The 25,221-nt window shown below is 34.7% G+C and overlaps 2 protein-coding genes across 2 annotated transcripts; both read right to left on the bottom strand.

The window, feature by feature from the left end:
• Window positions 1-215: 215 nt before the first annotated feature.
• Window positions 216-17,280, bottom strand: LOC143575455 (uncharacterized). Its single transcript, XM_077059834.1, has 6 exons — window positions 16,966-17,280; window positions 16,313-16,852; window positions 1,132-1,885; window positions 897-1,033; window positions 474-519; window positions 216-391 (listed from the first exon to the last, which is right to left on the bottom strand). Exons 1-6 carry the CDS (start codon window positions 17,278-17,280, stop codon window positions 216-218), a joined length of 1,968 nt encoding a protein of 655 aa, XP_076915949.1.
• A 268-nt stretch (window positions 17,281-17,548) lies between these two features.
• Window positions 17,549-18,025, bottom strand: LOC143575454 (uncharacterized). The gene has a single exon (XM_077059833.1). It carries the CDS (start codon window positions 18,023-18,025, stop codon window positions 17,549-17,551), a length of 477 nt encoding a protein of 158 aa, XP_076915948.1.
• Window positions 18,026-25,221: the final 7,196 nt, after the last annotated feature.

Below are 25,221 nucleotides of genomic sequence, written 5' to 3'. Positions count from 1 at the left end.
TGTTATTTGTATAATAGTTTACAAAACTTTTTTATATAATTGTTTTTACTATTATTAATTGTTTCAAGTTAGTAGCATCACGTATATCTTTTTCATAACCATTACACATGTAAAATAAATAATAAATTGGCATTAAAATTGATGTCAAATTCATTAAACTATTATGACAATACAATAAACTAAAATACGAATACTAAATTTTAATCATATTTCTCTCATATCCTAATTATCTTATCTTGATTTTTCAACCACCATTTATCATCAGCGAACATGTTATCTAAAGATTCACAAGGAGGTTGATGTCCAAGTATCGTTGATACATTTGGTGAAGGTTGAGTTTCTTTTTTGTTGGCTTCTTGCATTGCTACATCTTCTATAGTAGGTTTCGATACTGAAAATAAATAACATTTAGTCTCTTATACATATTTTATGAAAGTACTATATAATGTTATATATGTAGTTACTATATATACCTGACAAAGCTTCAAACTTTTTCCGCGTTTCCTCCATTACAATTTCCTAATTTATGTAATACAAAAATGATTAACATAGTATGATGGAAAAACATGAAGAAAAAACAGGTAAAATCAAACAATGTGACAATTTATTCGTGATTATAAAAGATGAATATGCTTACATTTTGATGGGCACATGTAGATCATACATCATGTAGCACTTCCCTATAGACAACATTTGAGGTGTATACTCAGTGTTGTCCGAAATCTTTGGTGGAATGTACTAATACCTTTGCATTTTCCCGTGATATCCTTATAGACTACGTCATAAAAAGTTTCCCATGTGAAAACACAGAATCTGGTAGATAAACACCAACGTGCGGAATAGTTTGACCTTGAGCTTTATTGATGGTCATGAGAAAGCAAAGTCGAACAGGAAACTGTTTTCTTACCAGGTCGAATGTCGAATGGGAACATGTCATCTTCAGAAAGACTTAGCAGGATTCTTATCAGAAACACTCTTTCTCCACTATGTTGTCCGGCAACTATTTCGGCGTCAATAGCATTACTGTGGAAACCTTTGCATATCAATCTTGTGCCATTACATAAACCACATGATGGACTGATATTCCGTATCAATTTTTAACCGAAGTTTATGAGGTGGCAAACCACTAACATTTAGTGAGTTTAGGAACTCGGTTGGATAAAAGTTCCTCAACTTCGTCAAAACTATAATAAACCATTTCCTCACCATCAAAATTGTCGATCATTTGATCATTAATCTCGTCAACACTCTCATTTCTTGTGGATAATATTGCTCTAAATGCTATATAATTTGAAGTGCATACACTGTTTTCGATTGATGGAAAGATTGCATTGAACAACTCCTTTATAGAATTTTCTTTGCAAGTGAATGGAATAGTTATGTCATCAGGGATGTGGATAAAGTTACCTTCGATCGATTCTTCAGTTCCATCACCGAATCTTAAAAGAAAATCAGAAAACCACGAATCATTTAATGCTCTAATATTTATGGTCAACCACATCTTTTTAGAAACGGACCATAGAGGCGACATTCGAAGACTTGAGTCTACAATCTGTGCTCGAGTTCCGCGTTTAGTAACAGGAAACACTTGTCTGAAATCACCTCCCATAGCCATTATCTTTCCACCAAATGGGAGTCTAACACCAACGATGTCTTGCAGTGTGCGGTCAACTGCCTCTATTCCCTGACGTTTTGCCATCGATGCTTCATCCCATATTATTAGTTTGGCTGACCTAATTAGTTCAGCGGTCCCACTTTGATGTTTGATCTTCCATATCGGATTATTATTGAGATTAATGGGAATCTTGAACCTTGAGTGAGCTGTTCTCCCTCCTGGCATATTATTAGCTGCAGCACCTGACGAAGCTGTTGCAAGAGTGATGTGCTAAAAGTAGTTATATAAAAACACGCTAATCTAGACACTAAGTAATAAATTCAAGACTCTTAACTTAACTAAAACTACTAACCGGCAAGTGAACAGATCGACTCTAGTACAGCTAAGTAAGTCCTGATATCGAACCCACAGGACTCTTTAAATTACGTTAACTAGCTAAATTTAGACTTAACTATAGACACGACTATTTACCTATTATTATTGGGGGGGGGGGGGGTTTACTTAAAAAACTAAAATTAAACTAATTAATAAAACAAAAGACTTAAAATGACTTAACCCTGGACTTAATTAAAATGATGACAAGATAACTACCTAGGCTAGAATCCCCTAAATTTCAGTTGTTACTTAATCGGGAAAATATTTAGTTATGGACTGGGATCGTAGAATAGATACCTAAGAGAAAACCCTAACAGGACCCCTGACCCTTCTCAAGAGACACCTATGGGTTTCTAATAAGTTTTAAAGCACACCAGTATTAAAAATCAAATTTCCTTACGGTCACCTAATTATTTATGACTTAGTTCCTTCATACGAAATCCTACCTTACAGCGCGGAAATCAAATGCAGCTTAAAATATTTAATTGATTCAATAGGCAATAATTAAATAATCAAACCTAGACGGACTTCTTACGAAGAACTAAATCTAGCAAGATCAAATAATAAAGACCTATCAATAACCTAGCACTTTACAGATTTAGGTTAGCAGTACACTTAGGGTTATTTAATTAATAATTATTATTCCTATGATCTTATTTGAAATCAATCATAAAATAATTAAGAACACAAAGTAATTGACCTAATAGCAACCTATCATAATGACAAACAATAATCAAGGTAACTATGGAATAATAACAATTAATCAAACAATTCTAAATATCCATACGCATCAATTTAATACTAGTAAGCCTTTTACTAAATCATAAAACCATAACAATAAATAATCCCAAATCAAAACACAACGTCAAAATAAGTTCATCATAAGCCTAGGCAGTCTATAATTTTTAGCCTAGCATCATAAAATCAAACAAAACAATAATAGACGTAATCATGGCGACAATAAATAAGAACGGAAGAATAAAGGCGATAAAACCCGGAGTCTTCGTCCTTGAATATTAAGCACTTCACCGGCTGATTCCTCGACTCCAAAGCTGCCGAAAACTGACCTCAGATGCCTCGGAACTCACCAAATTCGTCTGGAACTTCAGCGTATGTTTAAGGGTGAGTTTAGGGGTCTTTTTATAGGAAACAGGAGTCCAAAAATATATAAGTCGGCTAACTAAACGAAGATTCTGGAACATGTGGCCGCCATCACACCGCCGCGCCGCGCGGTGGGCACTCCCTCCCCCGTCTCGCGGCGCTCCGGCCTAAGGGGTGCCTGGTCTGGTCCGGTTCATTTCTGGTTCGGTCTGGTTCATTTCCTGATGCGTCGATTCTCCAGTTCGGCTTGTTTTTGCTCCATTTTCGCCCTCTTTTCACCGGAATTCAAACCCGAAACCTAAAATATTGTCACACCCCGTTAAGCGATTTGTGGAAGCGTAAAACAGAAATGCAAAAGATACAACTGGTATCAAATACATTGTTCATAAAGTAACATTACTAACTAATTTACAATATATTACATCGTTCTAATCTCTTTTACAAACTAGGTGATACAATCAAACCGGTTCTTCAATTACTTTACTTCTAACTCAAATGCCCACGACATCAATCATCAGTCAGAAACGTAAGGCACAGGAAATTACTTCTCATATCTGATTACCTGAAAAGCATGTTAAAACAGGTCAACTACGAATAGTTGGTGAGTTTCATAAGTTTAACGACATCAGTTCTGCGTACCACACAGTCATAGTTTGTATGTACGCGCGTATGTAAAAATATTTATTTACGGTTGTATAAATATGTACAGCCATATCCTTGTGTGTGTGCATATGCACACATGTAAGTTTATAATATGAATTCGAAATTTCGGTAAAATTGTGATTGTTTGTTCGTACTACCTGTTTCCAATTTCCGTGTTTAACCAACCACTGTGGACCCCCTTCCTCCCACAACGGTTCCACATAAACTCAACCATTGTGACCCCCCCTCCGCCCACATCGGTTCCGCGTTAACATCAACACTGTGGTCCCCCTTCCACCCACAATGATTCCACGTAAACTCAAACATTATATAGTGTACACGCAAATAATTAGTATATTCTACACATAGTATTTCCTACGGCTAATCACATAGCATGTATATAGATACATATACACATATAGTATTTATCACGTATCACCAAATACTGTGGCTCCCCATCCGCCCACAATACGCATAATCACATTATTTTCTTAACATTCATGTCATAATCAAATTAGTTCGTTTAATAAGTTGCAGCAGAACTTGGCTCATAGGCCATACTCAACTTTGTTTATAAGTTGCAGCATAACTTGGCTCACAGGCCATACTCAACTTTAGTTTATAAGTTGCAGCAGAACTTGGCTCATAGGCCATACTAAACTTTAGTTTATAAGTTGCAGCAGAACTTGGCTCATAGGCCATACTCAACTTTAGTTTATAAGTTGCAGCAGAACTTGGCTCATAGGCCATACTCAACTTTAGTTTAGTACTATTGTGGCCCCCCTTTCACCCATAATAGCCCCATGGTCATTACAGACCACGTTATTCACCAATGGCCATTACAGACCACGTTATTTCCTCAACCTGTTGTGTTTAGCATTATATAGCGTATTTGTATAAACAGGTTGTCACGTATGATTTCATTATGTTTTGGCATTCGTAGTGTTTCCATTTAATATATCAATCACGATAATAATCACCTTTCCTCAGCACGTAGTTTATCATTATGGTTGTAGGGATTTTCACATATACATGTTCAGATAATCTATATCCTGAACCGTTTCCTGATAGATAACGTATATAAACACGCTTTTCACCCCAAAGGTTTGTAAACAGTTTGAAAAGAGGGGTCATGAAACTCACGGTTTTATTGAGTCATAAGTGTTTGATTTTCCCCGTTCAACATTTTCTCGGGTTCTTTTACAGAGTTTAGTTGTATACAAGATTTCAGGTGGTGCTAATTTCATCCTGTTGGTAAAGCACTCGTTCTAATTCGATATATATAAATATCGGGAATGAGGTAATTTTGTTTAATACGTTATGGGATTAACCTTAAGGTGGTGAGAATTGAATGCACTTTAAAATTAGCATGCTATTCCGTTTTATGAAAATAAATAAATACTGGTAGCGCCCCGCCTTGTCCAAATTTTTACGAGCTTAGAATTTAGTTATATATTTAGGGTAAAAGATGCCTAAGTGCACAATAAAAAATATATAAAAGAAGAAAAAAATGTTAAAAAATAAATAAATAAATAAAGTATTCCAAGAAATTGGTCCGAAAAAGTTATGTAATGAAAAATGCTAAAAAAGCATTCTCAAAAAATAAAAAAAGAGGCCAAAGTGCACATACTAGACGAGACTGAGACTTTACATGTTAACAACGGGATGGCGACTCTGAGGATACACTATTGGGGCTCGAAAGTTTCTAGTTAATAAATATTTTCTTAGGGAATATATATGACGAAGTCCAATAATATTTAGGACATGCTCGTAAAGTACTCTTTTTAGCCTCAAGCGACTTTCAGTTTGTTTTTCGATATTACGAGCTTTATCTATGGTTTCCGGAATCGATTCAGGTTTTATAATTTGGGGGTCCCCAATTTTCAATTGAATAAGGTAGTGAGTTACATTCTTGCTCGTATAACATCTATATCTGTGTATCGGGGATTGGAATTACTGGTCTCACTTTCCTCTAATGTTTGAATATTGATTGTTTGTTAGAAGTTTAAAGACCGTATTGGGGTCAATTAGGGATCTAACTTTCATACATAACTTACTAAGGATAAGATTTTTTTTTTCAGTTGGGTAGTTGTTACAAATCAGAAGAAGGTATTTGGAGTGGATTAGTCAGGGAACTATCATTCAGCTTGAATTGCTTTCTCGGGATGTTTAAGGAACACGTGTTAAGGGTTCCATTTTAGTTTGTCTCCCACTTTCAATGGGGTATCTTGAATTGTTGTAGCATCTCCGAGGATCTTTAGTATTCCCCAGAACTTATAATAGTGCACACTTTACAACACATGTGCCTATGATTCCTTCATAGATTTCGCTTGCATCTTTATACTAGTACTCAGTTTATCCGAACATCTGGCCTGGCTTTTCCTTGTTCATCACTCGGTTATTAAGACTATAAAAGTTTAAAGTTCAAGTTTCGGTTACGGATAGTATAGTTCTTCTCATCCGTGTTTCGTCATTGGGGTACTAGGTTTTGTTCCGTGTACGGGATCACTTCTTTATCTGGAAGAGGCAGTATAACAGTTCTATTTCTATATATAACCTTCATTTGAACTCAATTAACTAGTCCATACTGACTATTACACAATGATTCTTCACTTCCATCGGGAGTGCATCGATAGGGAATAGCTAGTTATTTAGGTTAAGAGGGTAGTTTTTCGAGTAATATGGTTAGTATTTATAGTCTTACTTTTGTGGCTTCTATAGTATACAGATTTTTTATTTTAATAGACGGTATATTTTCCAAGGTAATAACTTGTAGGAACGAAACGTCTATCAGTGTCCGTAATAAATAAACTAAAGTATATTAGGCATTACTAAGAACGTACCTGTCACTACATTTGTTCTATCCGATTTATTCACAATACGTGTCCCCTAGTCGAGTTAGACTTCGATGCCGGTCCTTGCCTTTGTCTTTCCATCGCAATTGGGTTCAATCTAGGGCAGTCTTTCTTGATGTGCTCCATACTACCACACTCATAACAGGCCTTACGGTTTATTATGGGTTGGTTTTGGTAGACTGGTTGTTGTCGTGTTGGTTGCGGTTGGGGTAGTTGTGAGTCCTGGAGTTGGGTTGGTGGATTTATAGTATTCATAACGGTTCTACAATTTCGGGCATAGTGTCCCACCTTCCCACATTGGTGACACAAATTGGTCCGACATTCACCAACATGATGATAACCACATTTTCCACATCTAGGCAAAGGCCCGTTATACTTATCTTGCTTCACATCGGTACTGATCATAGCGAAATTTTGTTTTGCAGGGCGCGCACATTTATTCTGTTATCTTTCTTGTATTCCCGCTCCATAATTGGTTCGTTTTGTACCAGATGATTCCCCGGGCATTCTTAACGCACCACTTCTAATCAAATCAGAAGTTACAATGCCTGCTTGTAACACGGCATTTTCGAAAGTTACAGGGCCAGTTGAATTAACCAAACTCCTGACTTCGGGGGGTAAACCCCAAATGTAGCGTTCAGTACGTTTAGATTCTGGAGTAACTAACCATAGGACTAAACGAGCCAGTTCGTTAAAGCGGTGGGTATACTCCAAGTGATCTACACCCTTCATTTCTAGATTCCAAAGTTCTTGCTCTAATTTCTGAATTTCGTTTATCGGACAAAAGTGTTTTATCATAAGATTTTTAAGTTATGTCCAAGACATACGATTGGTTACCTTTTGTCCTCGAATTTGCACAACAGTATTCCACCACATTAGCGCGTGGTCTACAAATGTAGAAGTAGCAAATTTGACAATACAATCTGGTGGACAGTTAGTGATATTAATGATGGATTTAGTCTTTTCGATCCACTTTACCAGTCCATTTGGTCCTTCAGTACCGCTAAATTCCATAGGTTTACATAGCATGAAGTTCTTAAGTTGATATCCGTGTTGCGGGGGATTTTGATTGTTACAACTATTGTTCAAGTTCGGTGGGAGAGTATTATTGAAAGTAATATTGGTATTCAACGGGGGAGTATTAGTTGTGATAGTATCAGTATTTATCGGGGGAGCATTTATGGTTGTATTAGTATTTGTCGGGGGATTAGTATTTACGGCCGCGTTAGCGTTCGGCACTTGTTTGGTATTCATAGTTGTATGGATACCAGCAGCGAATTGTGCTGCTATTGTCGGAAGTACTGTTTGTAGTTGTCGAGCGATCATCTCGGCTATATCTGCCTCAGACAACGTGTTTACTTTCTTCGGGGCCATTCTATAACAATAACCGGTTATCCCACAATTAACAAAATTCACATACGCTAATGATCACAAAAGGAATTACAATAACAAGTAATCAGGTATTTCAATTAACACGTATATATCACACGGGTTTGTTCTCGAGTTTAAATACTAAGGATAGTACGTAAAATTGGCCTAACAACCGCCAAAGTTTTCATATATATTAAAAGTTGTCATCTCATGACAAGAAATTTTAACCCAATAGGGGTCAATGTTTGTATTAAAAATGCCCAAATCGTCCTCCATATTAGCATAACGCACCACCATATGCTTGTATGGAGTATCAGAAGCTATACACGACAATACCGTACTATCCTTATCTATCAAAGCACGCGTTATAACAATTATAAATAATTCACAACTTATATGACAATTCTTCCTATACGATCCCATTATTGGAAAGCTGTTTTTGTTCGGTCTCTCCCGTAGGTAGATATTTGCTCCTTACGAGTTTAATCAGTACGTTATAATGGGAATGCACGTGTATATTCCACCTGACTTCTGAATGTTAGCTAACTATAATCGTAAAATATATTCTTTCGCCAGGTCATTCAGTTTTCGTAGGCATGTCAGACTTAATAAAAGTAGTAGTTTACTGGTTGGAGGTAAGTAAGTTCCATTCCAGTCGGGGCACGTCATCATTTCGTGATTATGGGTTTTTCATTTTATAATAATCAATTGAAATCGCGTAATATAGGAGAGGTTGAAGGTCGTCGAACATATTCGAAGAGTTTGCTAGTTAAGGAGGTTCATCAGAATTAGTTGTACTGGTGATATGTAAAGGAAATTATTATTATTAATATTTCTTTTTGAAATATAATTAATACATTATATGTACTGGTAGTCACGGTCTGTTTATAGAATTAGAGACTCAATAAAGTAGTTATTATATTTATAATTCAATAAGTTGGATTCATCACTAAGTATTTCCCCCAGGGATGGTGTTTGTTTTTCAAACAACAGAAATCGAAGGATGGCCAAAAAATAGTTTAGTTTAGTGTCAAAGAAATGAGTACATAAAATAAAGGTTAGACCCATGCTGAGAGGTATTATATGTATATATATATATTCTTGAAATCATTGTATATAGAACATGTCTCCAACGGTTCTTTCCCGGGCCTTGCATATTAAGTCCCTTAGTGGTTCTGTCATATCACCAGATTTAGTTTGAACTCGGTTAAGCGTTCTCGTATTCTCGTTTACTGGCAACACCGGTTCCTTATTTGTCATAAAGCTACCCGATCTCGACATCTTTCAATGCAATCGTTAATCAGAAGAAAACGTTTTTCGGTAGCTTAGATCATCGTAAAGGATATTATTAATTAATACCGAAATTAAATATTTTATTTGTTACGAACAGGTATAATATTAATTATAAAAAATATAATATAAATTTTGATACGATATAATTTTAATCATAATAGGAATTAATATTGATTATAACCGAATATAATATTCGTTACAATAAGATTCAATATCATCGGTAGTACCGTACGTACACATATCCCTATACCTCGTCTCAGATAAGCACGTATGCACATTTCATATATACTCCACAACACCTTTATGCATGTATGTTGCCAGTTTTACCTATCAATATGTTCCGCGACTTCTCCCTGAATTCCCTCGTACAAGCAAGTCTGTTATTACGTTCCGGACCATAATAACTCACTTGCCCTACGAGTTTATCCCGGCATCGATCAGTATCTATCGTTACTCATTATTAACTTTCCCAGTGATAATCGAGCCTACGGTTATATTATAGGTATCCTAAGGGATAACCTAATTCTTTATAACCAATGGCTCTGATACCAACTTCTGTCACACCCCGTTAAGCGATTTGCGGAAGCATAAAACGGAAATGCAACAGATACAACTGGTATCAAATACATTGTTCATAAAGTAACATTACTAACTAATTTACAATATATTACATCGTTCTAATCTCTTTTACAAACTAGGTGATACAATTAAACCGGTTCTTCAATTACTTTACTTCTAACTCAAATGCCCACGACATCAATCATCAGTCAGACACGTAACGCACAGGAAATTACTTCTCATATCTGATTACCTGAAAAGCATGTTAAAACATGTCAACTACGAATAGTTGGTGAGTTTCATAAGTTTAACGAAATCAGTTCTGCGTACCACACAGTCATAGTTTGTATGTACGCGCGTATGTAAAAATATGTATATACGGTTGTATAAATATGTACAGCCATATCCTTGTGTGTGTGCATATGCACACATGTAAGTTTATAATATGAATTCGAAATTTCGGTAAAATCGTGATTGTTTGTTCGTACTACCTGTTTCCAATTTCCGTGTTTAACCAACCACTGTGGACCCCCTTCCTCCCACAACGGTTCCACATAAACTCAACCACTGTGGCCCCCCTCCGCCCACATCGGTTCCGCGTTAACATCAACCACTGTGGTCCCCCTTCCACCCACAATGATTCCACGTAAACTCAAACATTATATAGTGTACACGCAAATAATTAGTATATTCTACACATAGTATTTCCTACGGCTAATCACATAGCATGTATATAGATACATATACACATATAGTATTTATCATGTATCACCAAATACTGTGGCTCCCCATCCGCCCACAATACGCATATTCACATTATTTTCTTAACATTCATGTCATAATCAAATTAGTTCGTTTAATAAGTTGCAGCAGAACTTGGCTCATAGGCCATAATCAACTTTAGTTTATAAGTTGCAGCAGAACTTGGCTCATAGGCCATACTCAACTTTAGTTTATAAGTTGCAGCAGAACTTGGCTCATAGGCCATACTCAACTTTAGTTTAGTACTATTGTGGCCCCCCTTTCACCCACAATAGCCCCATGGTCATTACAGACCACGTTATTCACCAATGGCCATTACAGACCACGTTATTTCCTCAACCTGTTGTGTTTAGAATTATATAGCGTATTTGTATAAACAGGTTGTCACGTATGATTTCATTATGTTTTGGCATTCGTAGTGTTTCCATTTAATATATCAATCATGATAATAATCACCTTTCCTCAGCACGTAGTTTATCATTATGGTTGTAGGGACTTTTCACATATACATGTTCAGATAATCTATATCCTAAATTGTTTCCTGATAGATAATGTATATAAACACGCTTTTCACCCCAAAGGTTTGTAAACAGTTTGAAAAGAGGGGTCATGAAACTCACGATTTTGTAGGCACTCGAGATCAGCTCGGGGTTCGTTTCCCTTGCTATCACTTAGTACCTATAGTCCATATTATAATAATATTAATATTTTAATATTATTATAATCTCAGTACTAAACTGGGCTGTATAACTAATCTGGATATAGCTGGAACACCCAGAAAGTGGCAATAGGCTTAGGTTGTGATGTTGTTCAATGTCAAATACTTAAAACCGAACTTGACTCAGATTCCCGTTTTCCCAACTGGGCCAAGTTGTTTGTTTACGCATTCAGAAAACATTTATTGGGAAATAAGCTTGGGTAAATGCGTTGGTTAATAAAATGATTAAGTTATAAAGAAAGATCACATATTGGGGTCCTGGATTAGCTACGGGGCCCGTTTCCGTTTATTCAGTTTGATTTAAGAAGAAAAGCGCACAATCCACCCGGATTGTCCAGGTTTCTCATAGAAAAGTTTGTTTTTACTTAATTGGTCCAAAAATATGATTTTTGATCACTCTTGGTGTTTTGATATTCCCGCAGGTTCGTTAATCGCGAACTTGCCGGTTTTTATGAAAACTAAATTTGTTTAATATTTAAATTAACATAATTAATTAACCGTTAATCATTAAATTATGAAAATTTAGCCACTTATCAATTAAAATATGTAGATTTTAATAAATATATTTCTCAAATTTTTTACTGATTTATTAATTTATAAAAATTCATTTTATCAGCTATATTTCGCCTGAAAATCGTTCGTTTATCCCAAACAATTTCCAAAAATTCCACCAAAATTCCTGAATACTCAAATCATGTCCCAAAACAACCTGTATCAATTCCAGAATGTAAAAAGCTCGTGCGATATTCTTTTCGACCCAAATTCGGTTATAAAAATTCACACGAACGCATATACACAAGATACCTTTAGACTTCTCCAAATGATCCCAAAATTCATATGTGATCAAATACATCAAATCTGAGTTCCCAGAAAAATTTCATAATTTTTGAAGTATTTTAGCTATTTTTCCCAAATAAACGTCCCAATTCGGTAATAAATTCGCCAAATATTCTCGGATGGTCGAAAATTACCAAATTTGAAAAGGGACTCATTGACATGGTGCCTGATGTCCCTGTAAAATTTCAAGGCCTAATAATATGCACATCACAACCTTAACCTAAACAGCCCGTAAGCGAGTGTTTCGACATTACCTTAGCGGTTTTGGTTCGTTTCCGCCTTTCTAATCAACTTTTCAAGCTCTTGTGCTCCTATGTAATCTAGGTACAGGTCCTATATCACAAACCAAGCAATGTTTCATCAACATAACAGCCCTTAACTTAGGGTTTCGGCTAGTGCACAAAAACGAACTTTTGAACCGTAAAAACGCCGTTTCAACCCTTTAATCCGTGTTTATGGCCAAAAAAAACTATCAAACCAGGTTCCTTACCATGAGTATGATCAAAACATGTTTATGGACCATTTTTAGGGTTTTTACATGGTTAGGGATGATTTTTGGCAATCAAACTATGTTTATTTGGTATTAATCAATGTTAAACAAGTGTAAAAATAGCTTATTTAAGTTGTTTACCTTAGGGTTTGAAGAGTTTCTGGAAAATTAGATTGCAGCTGCTTGGACTTGAGCTTTTTGGTTAAATGGAATGAATAAATTTGGCTTACATAACAAGTTTTATAAAAATAATGAGGGGGGGTCCAAGGTTGCGGCCGCAAGAGAGATTGGGCCCCCTTGGGCCCAATTTGGCCCATTAATGTAAGATCCCAAATCCCGGGAATACTACAGTTGGTAATCACGTCCACAAATTCACAAAAATTAAAAACCAAACAATTCACTTTGTATTTAAAACCAGTTCAGAGTAAATAACAGCGGAAAAGTTTAAGTATTAAAAGAAAAATCCCAAACACGGGTACAGGTGTCCAAAATCAATTGTAAATAAATATTCGTTTTATTTGAAATCTTCATCTCATTAAAATCATTTCAGAGTAGTAAACAGCGGAATAGATAACATCAAAATTCCCAAAACCCGGGAAAGTGACCAAAATCAAAATTTAAATACTTATGGTAATAATTTAAAAGAAACAGTTTGCGTTATTAATTCTTCGACTAGATGTACCTTCAACCGTCCGAGTAGCCTCTAGCATGTCCAAGCGGAAATCTCTAATCCTCAACCTGAAAGTCAATCTAACATACACACAAAGTCAGCTTGAGCTGAGTGAATTCAAGTTTTCATAAACAATAATTCATACTTTATTTCAAAGCTATAGTTATAAACAATAGAGAAGGTATAAATAAAATAAATTATATACATAATTCATCAAGTAATACAATCATCGTCGAACACACGTACACGGGCCTCTCCACCACGAGTCAAGACTCGAGTAATATACTTGACCCGGATGCGGTAAGACCTAAGCATGTGACACGAGCCTCTCCACCACGAGTCAAACCCGAGTAATATATTTGACTCGGTCACAGCTTATACATCCAAGCACGAGATACAGGCCTCCTCACCCCAGGTCTTCCCCAAGTAATATATTTGACCCAATCCCGGCTCATACATCCAAGCACGTGATACGGGCCTCCTCACCCCGGGTCTTCCCCAAGTAATATATTTGACCCGATCACGGCTCAACATCAACGGGCCTCTTCACCACGGGATTTTAAAACCCATGTAATATATTTGACCCGCCAAAATGATGATCACGTCACACGGGCCTCTCCACCACGGGTACAACCCGAGTAATATATTTGACCCGGCCGTGAATCACCATGCACACACACATCAATAAGCCTACATACATCATTCTTAGTCACGAGGAACTAAATATCATTACACAATCGTAGGCTATAAGGTAACACATCCTCATACGTACATACATACCTCCATATATACATACATATATATATATATATATATATCATCCCATACGGGAACTAAGTAGATAGGTCTACTCATATTCAATTACTACCAAGTCTACTAACGTCCTCGAGTCTAGACCATCAATAGTGTATGTAACCTTAAGGACACAAGACCATGAACGAGTCTAAAATATCCTAAGGCATATAAAATAATTCAAATATAGCTTTCAAAATGCACCATCACGAGTGAGACCATGTAAAACTATTCAAATCATTGTAACGAGTAGAATCGTTTAAAATTGTATTTCGGTGTGTATGCTAGCCCAAAACGTAAAAGAGTAAAAAGGGCATCATGAACTCACCTGGATTGATCGAACACCTGCAACGTGCTAGGAAATCCCTAAGTGCACACTCACAAGTAAGGGTCTGTAAATTATACACAACGCGTTACTAATCTAGACCGCAAGGACACACTTGCCTAATGGGCCGCCCAAGCCCAACACTTTGGCCCAAGGCCCAACAACTTAGCCCAAGCCCAACACTTTGGCCCGAGGCCCAACACTTGGCCCAAGGCCCAACCACTTGGCCCAAGGCCCCTAAAACCTTTCAACTAACCAAAACCACCGGTTAAGCCTAAAACGAACTTGTTGATTAATAACGAGTAAAACGTGCAGATTTTAGCATGTGAATATGCATTTAATTACATAGGATAATCTTTGAATTAAATTATTAAATTTTTACCAGACTTTAATAAATGTCTTAGCTTTATAAAAATATTTTTATTATATTTTTCTATTGGACCCAAAAATCATAAAAATTCTTCCAACACAGAAAGGTATGTACGGCTATTTCAGCGCGCAACAAAATGGTTTTATTTTTATAAAATTCATTACCATACCAAATTAAACGATTCCAATTGGATTTGGTTCCTAACTCAAAACACTAACTTCCAGAAGTGGAACTAACCAATTTGGACTTGTCGAAAAAAGGTTATGACATCGGCAAGACAGACCAGAATCCGTCATCCCGCATCAGCTTTGACACTTGATTTTATAAATTCATAAAAACCATTCAAATCTCATCCAAAAATTACGTATTATACCTTTCTGGAAACTAGACTCAAAGTAGAATATCATAGAAACAAGAATCGATCAAAAACAATATATTTTCATCGAGTTACAGACCCTACAATAAACATATACGAATCTGTCAGCAATCTGTTATCATCAAAACTCAACCTTAACGACCAATATGCGATGTATAAGGATGGTTTAAGGTGTAAAAGACTAGAGGGGACATGGGACTAACCTTGAATTAGATTTTTACACCCTAATGTTGGCTGGAAAAAAGAAAATCGGATGGTATGGGAGCCTTGCAGCTGCCGATCGCAGAACATGGAGGCTAGGGTTTTGGGTTTTTTGATTATAATATAAAATGTTACGTTCTGGCCCTTCCAAGTTGAAAGTTGCGACCCTTGAATGAAACTTAAGTAATTCAACTTATGGGCTCGTCTAGGAGGCCCCCCGAAGATTCAAGACGAGTCCCGGTAACAAAATAGAATCATACAATGCATAAGCATCATTTTCCTTTCTCAACAAAATTTTACGGGCGTTACAATTAAACTGATTCTAAAGGCCCAAACATGAAAAGCCCAGTCCAAATTTAGTTCGGGTTCGGTTTTTGGCGCGAAAAACTTATCGGGTGCGTCAAACAGCGCGAAAACGAGTGTTTTTCGGCTAGTTTTGTGTAAAATTATAAAAACATACTATATGTTTGTAAAAATCGAAAATATTTTCACGGATCGCTTAAAACATTTCAAATAAGTGGTTGGTAAGTCTTTTTCGACTTAACGGATGATACAATGCTTGGTTTGTAACTATCTTTCGCGTTTAACTCTATAGCGGGTAGTTAAACGAGCATGTTTTCGTTTAACTTGTTTGCTATCGAACTAAGGCCATATTATCAGTATGTTGGCTTATAATACATATATCTCGTATAGATGGCCCCTCAGGATATCTGGGTCATAACCAAACCCATTCGATTAATCGTTCATTCGTTACGCAATAAGCGTTTAATCGCTTATTCGATATATGAATACTAAGGTGTACTCGGTTTTGCCACGGATGTCACAAATATAAAACTATATTAGTAGTATACAAATCTTACGAGAAACCGAACATAAACTAATAAAATATTAAATAAAATATACACAGGAATTAAGTATATTAAACGTTATATCAAAGAGCAATAAGACTACGTTAACGAACTTGAGCAAGCAAGGCTTTGTACACAAATGTTTTTCCCTTTCCACCCGGACCATCTATAAAGAATAAACAGGGACGATCATTATCCACATGCATCATGATCTCATCATACATGATTTTTTTGTCACAATTAAGTGAATCTCTAGCAGATAAGTGTTGAGGTTCCACAACTATCATGTACTCCTCTTGTAGCTCTCGGTGTAACACATATTGCAAGTTAACATCTTGTGTAATTTCTGGAAGATCAAATTGTTTTATATCTTTACCCATAGATTGAAGAAATCCCCTGATGTCAGCAACAACCATATCTTGAACTCGATGGATATTTTGGCAATGTAACCGATAATCTTCAAACATTGAATCAAAGTGATCATTCCATAAATTGCGAACATCTCCATGTTTACAAAAAACCAATATTGTTGCGAATAACCCTCTAAGAGCTTTTGGAAACTGAAATAGAGAGGCTTCAGTGAGACATCGCGATAAACTATCATCGTTCTCTATTAAGCCTATCTCAAGGGCTGCTCTTCGAAATGTCAGGTACTTTACACCATTAATTGTGCGAAGATCTTCAAAAGAAGTAGGACCTTTGATATTTGACAAAAGTAGGCATAAGTAGTACCTTTCTCCTTCAGCTGGATTAGCCGAAACTATACGTCCTCTTTGAGGCCTTTGTTAACGACGATTCCAACAACACGAGCCTCCATTCCATGTGAAGTGCTTTGGAAAATCTTATACAAATATTGCTTTGCTGTTTCATCCACTCTGTTTGTCTCAAAAAATGCAGTCAACATGGTTTTCTTATCTCTTTCCCTATCAAAAATTTCAGACATAATATCATCATCTCCAAACCTGACCATCTGCTGATTAGGGAGATGAAGTTGCAACGCCAATACAGAAGGAAGTATTTGAGAAAGGAAGGAAGGAAAAAATATGCCACATAGCCTCCGGGGGCGATACATAGCATGCATCTTTAAATCTCCTTATCTCGTTTATAACAACACCTTGCTCGTCTGGATCGATTTGAATAACCTGTTTGTCATGTTCTTTTAAACATATTTGAATAGACAGATTGTATACTTGAGTAAGCCTCGACATTCATGTGGCAGTTGAACATCATTAAAAGCATTGGGTTATACGAGACAACCCATCTGTTATCAAGATCACTTCCTCGTACGTCCACCCATATTCCACTGTCTCTTCTTCGGTATAATGGATATGAATCCTCTCCTTGTGTTGTCACGTCATTAAATTGCCTAGGATAACGGAAACGACATGATTCAAGATCTCCCTGTATACAAGGGCTGTTGGTCGTAAACTTCCGCAAGGACTATGCATCATGTGCTTGACAACAAGCTCATGCAACTTAGAATGTCTTCGCACATCGGGAATTTCAGCACACACGACCTTGTCATAATGGTCTGGATTATTGATTTTGTCTCGTGGGTACATGATAAGGAGGAAATGTGCATGTGGCAAACAACGCTTTTGAAACTCGATGACATAAACGTATGCCTTAACTTCTCCAAGGAGATGTTTATTAAAGAGTTGTTCCTTAATATCCTCTAGTTTAGCACGAAACACTCTTGAAACAAGATCTGGACGATCCTGTGTGGTTTGACCATGTTTTAAATTATCACATGTCTCCGGCCACTGAGGATTACACGTCACCGTAAGGAATAAATCAGGCTTTCCGTCATCTTGAACTAAAGTCATAGCATCTAAAAACGACGTCGCATGTCACGAGGCCCTCCAATGAAAGTTGCAGGCAACACAATCCGTTGTCCGACTCTGTTAGGATAAACCTTACCAACATGGACGCAATCTATAATACCTTAGTACAAATCTGCTCTTATCTTATCCAGATTTCGTTGATAAAAATGTAAACGTGACGTCTCAATTTTTATATAAACATATACGATAAATTGTTGGAGGAGTCTACCACCAAATAGAAGCACGTTCTCAGCAGCCCGAATTTGGAACTTGTAACAATAGTACTCTCGCATAGCTACAGTTGTTCTACGACCTTGTGTGTTAGCATCTGAATATATTAAAAAGGTAATAATTAATTGCATTATACTTTAGGGTGCTATTTATGATCTTCACTTAGAAAACATAGTTAGATTATTTGTACCTTCTGTCGGTTCATCGATGCTTTCAGGATCATTGTGGATATCACTAATTAATGCTCCTTGACGTGGTATGTTAGGGTGCCAACCCTACTCACCATTGGGGAAAAATAGAGGATAAGACAATGGATCGTAACAACCAAAGCACGACTGAATATTTTGACTATATTCCTACCTACCGTACATGACAATGCTTCTTTCGTACGAAGTGATGTTGTCATTCCCTTCCACCCAAATATCAGCAACCGGTATAATGTTGTATTGTAAATAAGTAAAAAGTTATTATAAGTTTGTTTTAAATAACCGAAATAATATAATGCTATTTAAACCTTGGATGTTGTTGGTCGGTTGTACACTCTTTGGTTAAGTTCCACTTAAGCATTCAAAGTGACTTTATAGTTTTCAAGAGGTCCAAGTTCAGCAAGACTTCGAAATGTCTTGACATATGGGTTTGTAGAAAGAACATGTGTCAAGATCTTTGTAATATCTCAATCAATATTTGGCCTTTGGAGTCTTAGATTTAACTCGGTATTAGGATCATAAAAATACAATTGTAAGTACCGTGGTGTTCCATCCCTCGAAACCAATTGGTAAATTTTGTGATATATTCCTTTATACACACGAAACGTGGATACACTGTCTGCCATATTTGCCAATGTATCGTCCAATGTCACACCCATTGAGGCGAAAGAGAAATTGGTGTTATAAGCCCGCATGTTCTTTCTAAATATTTCTCCAATTTCATCTTGCGACGTGAAAGTTAGTACAATTCAATGGGAATTTCAGAATTTACTAATTTTATTTTCCCACCCATACAACAAAAGGTAGGGAATTCAAATTTAAACTATTTCGCTCCACAATGAGGACATGGAGTCTGTGCCTTCAAGATGCGATGCTCTCTTGGAATACCATCATAAACAAAATTATATTGATCCTCTTCTATGCTCTCATTTCAGATGGATGGTTGGCCATTATAAAGATTTCGTGTATTTCGAGTATCACTTGAAATATGAATTCAATTTTCTTTGCATTTAGCATAATATCGTCTATTTTGCTCCTTTCGTTTTTCAGCTGGAGTACACGACACGCAGTCTTTGTCATTCGTGTTAGTTGACTACCATTAGCTTGTAAAGGTCGTAGCGGGATCCTCTCTAGCGATGTATTAGCCATCGAAGATAATAATGAATCACTTTGAGAAACATCACCATTACAAACTTTAGACGCTTTGTTAATCTCTTTGTGTGAAGCATAATACCGACTATTATACTCTTTTCGTTTTTGAGCTGACGTAGATGCAGTTGAGGAAGACACATTATTACGATCTTTTGGGTCATTGTTAGTCATTGCAAGTTGATGAATACCTTGTAAAATCAAATAATAATGTTGTAAAATCAAATAATAAGGTTCACGCTTTATTTCCAAAATGATCAAGTATCAATATTATATTATAAATTAAACTATCATTTTAAAATAAATGCATTAACAACATATATCATACCTTTTAAGAAAATTTGAAGAATCCTCTTAATTGTTCACATATACAAGTAAAAACGCAAAATTTCACACCTAAGAAGATAACAAATCAACATACAAATGTCAACACACAAATTATATTCATCAATATTTTTTAAATGACAAATAATATGATAATTGCATAACACATTTATCATTAAAATAGTTTAAATAACTATATAACTCAATAATATAATTTGCATTATGTTTTTAAATAATATTAAAAACAATCATGGATTGGTTTCTCCCGTATTATGGTTATGTAGTTCCCTATGTAATTAGTTTTTTTAATTTTATAATACATGTCAAAAACTACTATGATTATATTGATTATTAATAAAGTATGTGTGTAAGATGTAGCCAACGACAACTCTAAGTTACGTTATTCAAGCCTATGTATTTAAAAAGAAAGCATACTAACGTAGAATTCATTATTAGTAAAAATTTAATATCTTAAATTAATTAAGTTTGTTTTAATATTTCTTAAAGGGTTCTTATATTCATCATCAACTAAGAATATAATTGTTTTAATAACAACATTTATTACGCCATCTATCTATACTATATCACACTATATTACAGTACTAAATTATGTATGAAATTTTTCAAATTTGGGATATTGGTCATAACTTTTCGGCATTTGATTTCTTAATTTTAAAAGAATTAAAAAAATAAAAGATTAATTTTACTTTATTTATTTGATTATCTAATATTTACTTTAAAAATTCTTAAATGGCTAGTGCGCCTTCACTTAAATAAATTGTGCTTAAATTATGGCCTACGAACATTAGAAAAAAAATCCTTTTTTGAATGAGCATATTAAGTGAGTATACTCCTTAGAAGGATATGGATATGTGGTATTACTTATTTGTAACTACTAACTAAAAGCTTATATTTATAGGTGTTCTTGACAAAGGAATAGATACATACAAGTTCATTAACGTCGCCAATCTACTTAGTTCGGTCACGATGATCTAAGATTCCAATATACATAGTTTGTTTGAATATTTGAACAACCAATTGAAATAGATGCAATCATTGTTTGTTGATTCTAATCCACTATCGCTCTTTATTTATAAAAAGATAACCAATCTTTAAAATAAGTACTTCGGTAAAGAAAACCAAAACACATTTGCAAAGGTGAATTAAACTAATTTGTGAAGTAACTTAATAAAGGTAAACAAAATAAACACAAAGACAGCGTTGCCTTAAAACAAACTAGGAGGTAAGCTAAAAAGGACAAATGTTGTTCAACATGAACACGGACTAAAAGAACAACCCAACATCTTAATATCACGTGCCTCAGGCATGTCTGGTTCATAATCGATCATAGTTAAATTTGTTGACCTTAAAATATTCCCTATAAGCAATAAAAGATGAAATGCAACAGTTTACAAATAATCATGGCACAATTAACGTAAGTAATAAAAAAATCCACTAGCATGTATAACTTACTATCTCGCGAACGAATGAGCTTGACCCGAGATACGTACACAATAGATTTATTTAACATTGCTCGAAAAGTTCTTATAATATTGATTTGCGTTGTGTCGTCTAGATACAGTCGTATTATGTGACCGCTGCCACATATAATATAGATTAGAAACCTCAAAACTTGTAACTATAAACCAATGAAAATTATAATTATTTATACGTATATTGACTTGTGTTGCATCTTGAAGAAACACACTAAAATGATAAGTACCATACGATCACGAGCCCATGATAATTTTTTCAACGACAGCTACAACCAATATAAAAGTTCTTTATAATATGCATATAATAAAATTAGCGTATGATAGAAGGATATGTGTAAGGACCGTGATTATACGCATCGGTAATTATTTCTTCATATCTCCTGTCATGCGTAAGAGTTTTTATAGAAGGCACTAATGGGCACAAACAGAACCCTCGTGGAACATAGCTTCTAAATTGAATAAGTTTAGTGTGTTCGCTAAATACAATTTTGAAATCGCCACCAAGCAACCGATGATTTTCATGTTTTGGCCACTCTATGTATTCGAAACTCTCTATCTGGAAATGATATAGTACGAACACGTTGCCCATTAAATTTATGTCATTGTAAAAGCGCATTAAAGGTGCCGGGACAAACCCGACTATATGTCGTCTCTAAAAAGAAAAATATATTTAGTATATGAAATAGAGTTCTATTTGGTGTCCAAAATCCAAAAAATAATATCTTACAGCTTGTTCGAGATAAACAACGAAGAATTGTTTTCACGAGCTATAGGTAAAACGAACTCGACCCAAATGAAAGCCACAGTATACCAAACTCGACCCACAATACACGAGCCACTTAAATTGTAATACGTCATTGAGGTAATTAATGGAAACCAAATAGACATGCTATGACTATAAGATAACAACTTCATCCACACACCGTTAATTAGCTTCCGGAAACTTATATTCCCATACTCTATTAATCCCGGACAAACAAGCATATGGACTTCGGATTTTATATAGGCTAAAACACCCAAATTTCCTATACCAAAGACACCCGGAAAGCGTAATTCTGAAAATTCCATTGTGTTTACATCAAGCCGAAGTATGATTTTTTTGACCCAAATACCATTATTGAGCAACTGTGAAGTATAAGCCATCACCATATAAAGTTCTCGATGACCAATTGTAGGTTTCATTATGGTACGGGTGATTTTTTATGAAGCGTATAGTCCTCACGAGCTTAATTGCATTGAATATACATAAATGGTCATGGTACCTCGTCTACGCTTTATGTGTACAATGTTGTAATCGTATGTAGAGTCAACATAAAAGTCGATTGCATCACCCCTATATTTGTAGAAGCCTTGTGAATTGGTATTTGATAGTTTTTTGAAAACAGTTGTTAATGGATTCCAAACAATAAACTCCCATATGTTTATTAGGCAAACACATAACATGCCATCTAAACTTGCTAAAAATAACAAATCGGCAGGCCGAGCATTAAATGGGATAGTAATGTTGGTGGTTAAGAAATAGTTGGTGACTTTATAACTTAACGAACGAACTTTGCACGATCGCCGACCCACCTTGAGGATTTTTTATCACATGATGCCCGCATATAATAGCAATGAGCCATTAGAAACATCGGTGTTGACATGAAGGCCAACCATTCCTTGCATACAGTCTTGCATTGAGCTATAACATTTGGAGGGAGTTTCGCAATTATTTCTAGCATTATGACCATAATCGGAAGGGACGACATAGTCAGTTTGATCTAACAATGTAGTTTTCGAGAATGACAAATCACATTTAGTTTAGCATGTTAAATTTATTATATATTAAACACAAAAATATATTTAGTGGTTATAAAAACAAAATACGGTTCTGCTGCGTATATAAAATTGACGGTTTCAGATTATATAAATAACATTGAATTGTCTAATTTACAAATTTATAGTAGCGATTACTACAAATTTAGTATATGGAAGTATATTAAACTTACAGTTAGTTACCATCATGTTTAAAATATAGTAATATTAAAGTTAAATATTTAGTATATATATTAAGTTACAAATAATGATACTTATTAGTAAAGATAGTTGGGCCGGGCTGTTCAATAATAAAAAAATAAAAAGAAAGATAGCTAAGGTTTGGGGATTTAACATTATGATACACATATATAAAATTACTCCTAATCTCCTATTCACAATCATACCCAACCAAACTATTTATTTAAAAAATTATTTATCTTTTTTTTTTCACATACACAACCTAACTAAACCCAAAATTCACTTGCATTCACAACTCAACCCAACCAAACCAATTTTATATCGTATATATATCTAATCTAATCTAATCTAATCTAACTATCTAACTAAACTATTAAAGCAACACTAGTTGTCCATATGACATTCAACTAGACACTCCACATAGGATGACAAGTAAATGTCATGTCACTATTTTCTATTATATTATGACATATGACCCATTTTCCTATTATAACCAATGACTCGTAAAGATTTATAACATTTTGAAAAATATATTATTGTGTGATACGGGTTTCGAACCCAAGACCTCATGTTTCAAACCAAATGTGCTTACTAACTCCACTAAAATGGTAATTGTGTTTGATTTCTTAACTATAACATATATAAATGTGATTTCTCTTCAAGTATAAAACCAACGTTATATTTAATTGTTAACATTTTCATAATTCACAATATGACATTGTCTTCTCATATCTTTTTAACACAACCACTTAAGATTGTTCATCATTTCTCTCTTTATTTTAAAATATAATATATTTTATTTATTTTCTTTTACAACAAAACCTTATTCTTTGTAAATTTAGTTTTTAAATATGTGACAACATTTTGTTATAAATATCATTTTTTATGCACACAATATTTAATATAACAATATTATATTGGTATGAATATTTTATTTGAAATAAATCAAACATCAAGATTTGGTTTTCAACTTAAAATTATAGTGCATAATATATAAAAAAAACTTAATAAAAAAATCATAAATAAAAATTATTATATGAAACAATTGATTTACGCATTACATATAATGATTTTTTTTATTATATTTTTCACCCGTGTGGAACGCGGGCTCTAACCTAGTGTGTGTGTGTGTGTGTATATATATATATACACGTATATACTTGAGTTGTGAAAACTCTATAAACTCATTCTCAACCACATATTTTTAATTAAAGATTAAATCTTGTGGTCCACAATTAAAGTTATTAAAAATGTAAAAGTTTATTTTCATTTTATCTCTCCTGAAAACATAAATAAAAATTACTAAAAAAATGTAAAAAAAATAGCAAAACATTTTTTTTTATGTTTTTGATGTTTTGTATTAAATGTAACTACATATATTACATGTAACAAAAAAACGAGGTTACATAGGATTTTCACGGGTTTTCTCAACTCAAGAGGGTTTTCAAACTATACTTCTCCTCTCTCTCTATATTTATCTACTATAGATAATGACTATTTTTTGTTCTATTGAAAATTAATAGAACATTTAAAAATAATTTTTTTACTTCAAAAAGGAAATTATTTATTGGGAAAACTCCATAAAAAACTAATATACTTTTTGCTTTTACCTACAAAAATCCCTCAACAATTTTTTGCACAATAAAATCCCTATACATGCTAATTTTGAACATAATTGTGAAATCCTATTAAGTTAGTTACACAAGTGGTCCATGTGATATGCATAGATTTTAGTCTTGGTCCCCTAACTTTGAAACGTTACATTTTTAGTCCAATAATTTATACAAAATTTACAGTT

The sequence above is a fragment of the Bidens hawaiensis genome, unplaced genomic scaffold, assembly GCF_021521415.1.
Source record: "Bidens hawaiensis isolate Kalapana, Puna unplaced genomic scaffold, B.hawaiensis_p1.1 tig00027450_1, whole genome shotgun sequence".
Lineage (NCBI taxonomy): Eukaryota > Viridiplantae > Streptophyta > Magnoliopsida > Asterales > Asteraceae > Bidens > Bidens hawaiensis.
This window is presented reverse-complemented; position numbering and strand designations above follow the sequence as displayed.

Bases quoted from the DNA above. Each gene is read 5' to 3' on its own strand.
- LOC143575454 (XM_077059833.1), bottom strand. From the start codon at position 18,025: ATGACTTTAGTTCAAGATGACGGAAAGCCTGATTTATTCCTTACGGTG.
- LOC143575455 (XM_077059834.1), bottom strand. From the start codon at position 17,280: ATGCATGCTATGTATCGCCCCCGGAGGCTATGTGGCATATTTTTTCCT. The intron at 16,853-16,965 runs GTATAGTTTCGG...AATGGTGTAAAG, and splicing joins ACAAAGGCCTCAAAGAGGAC to TACCTGACATTTCGAAGAGC. The intron at 392-473 runs GTATATATAGTA...ATTTATTTTCAG, and splicing joins AAAGTTTGAAGCTTTGTCAG to TATCGAAACCTACTATAGAA.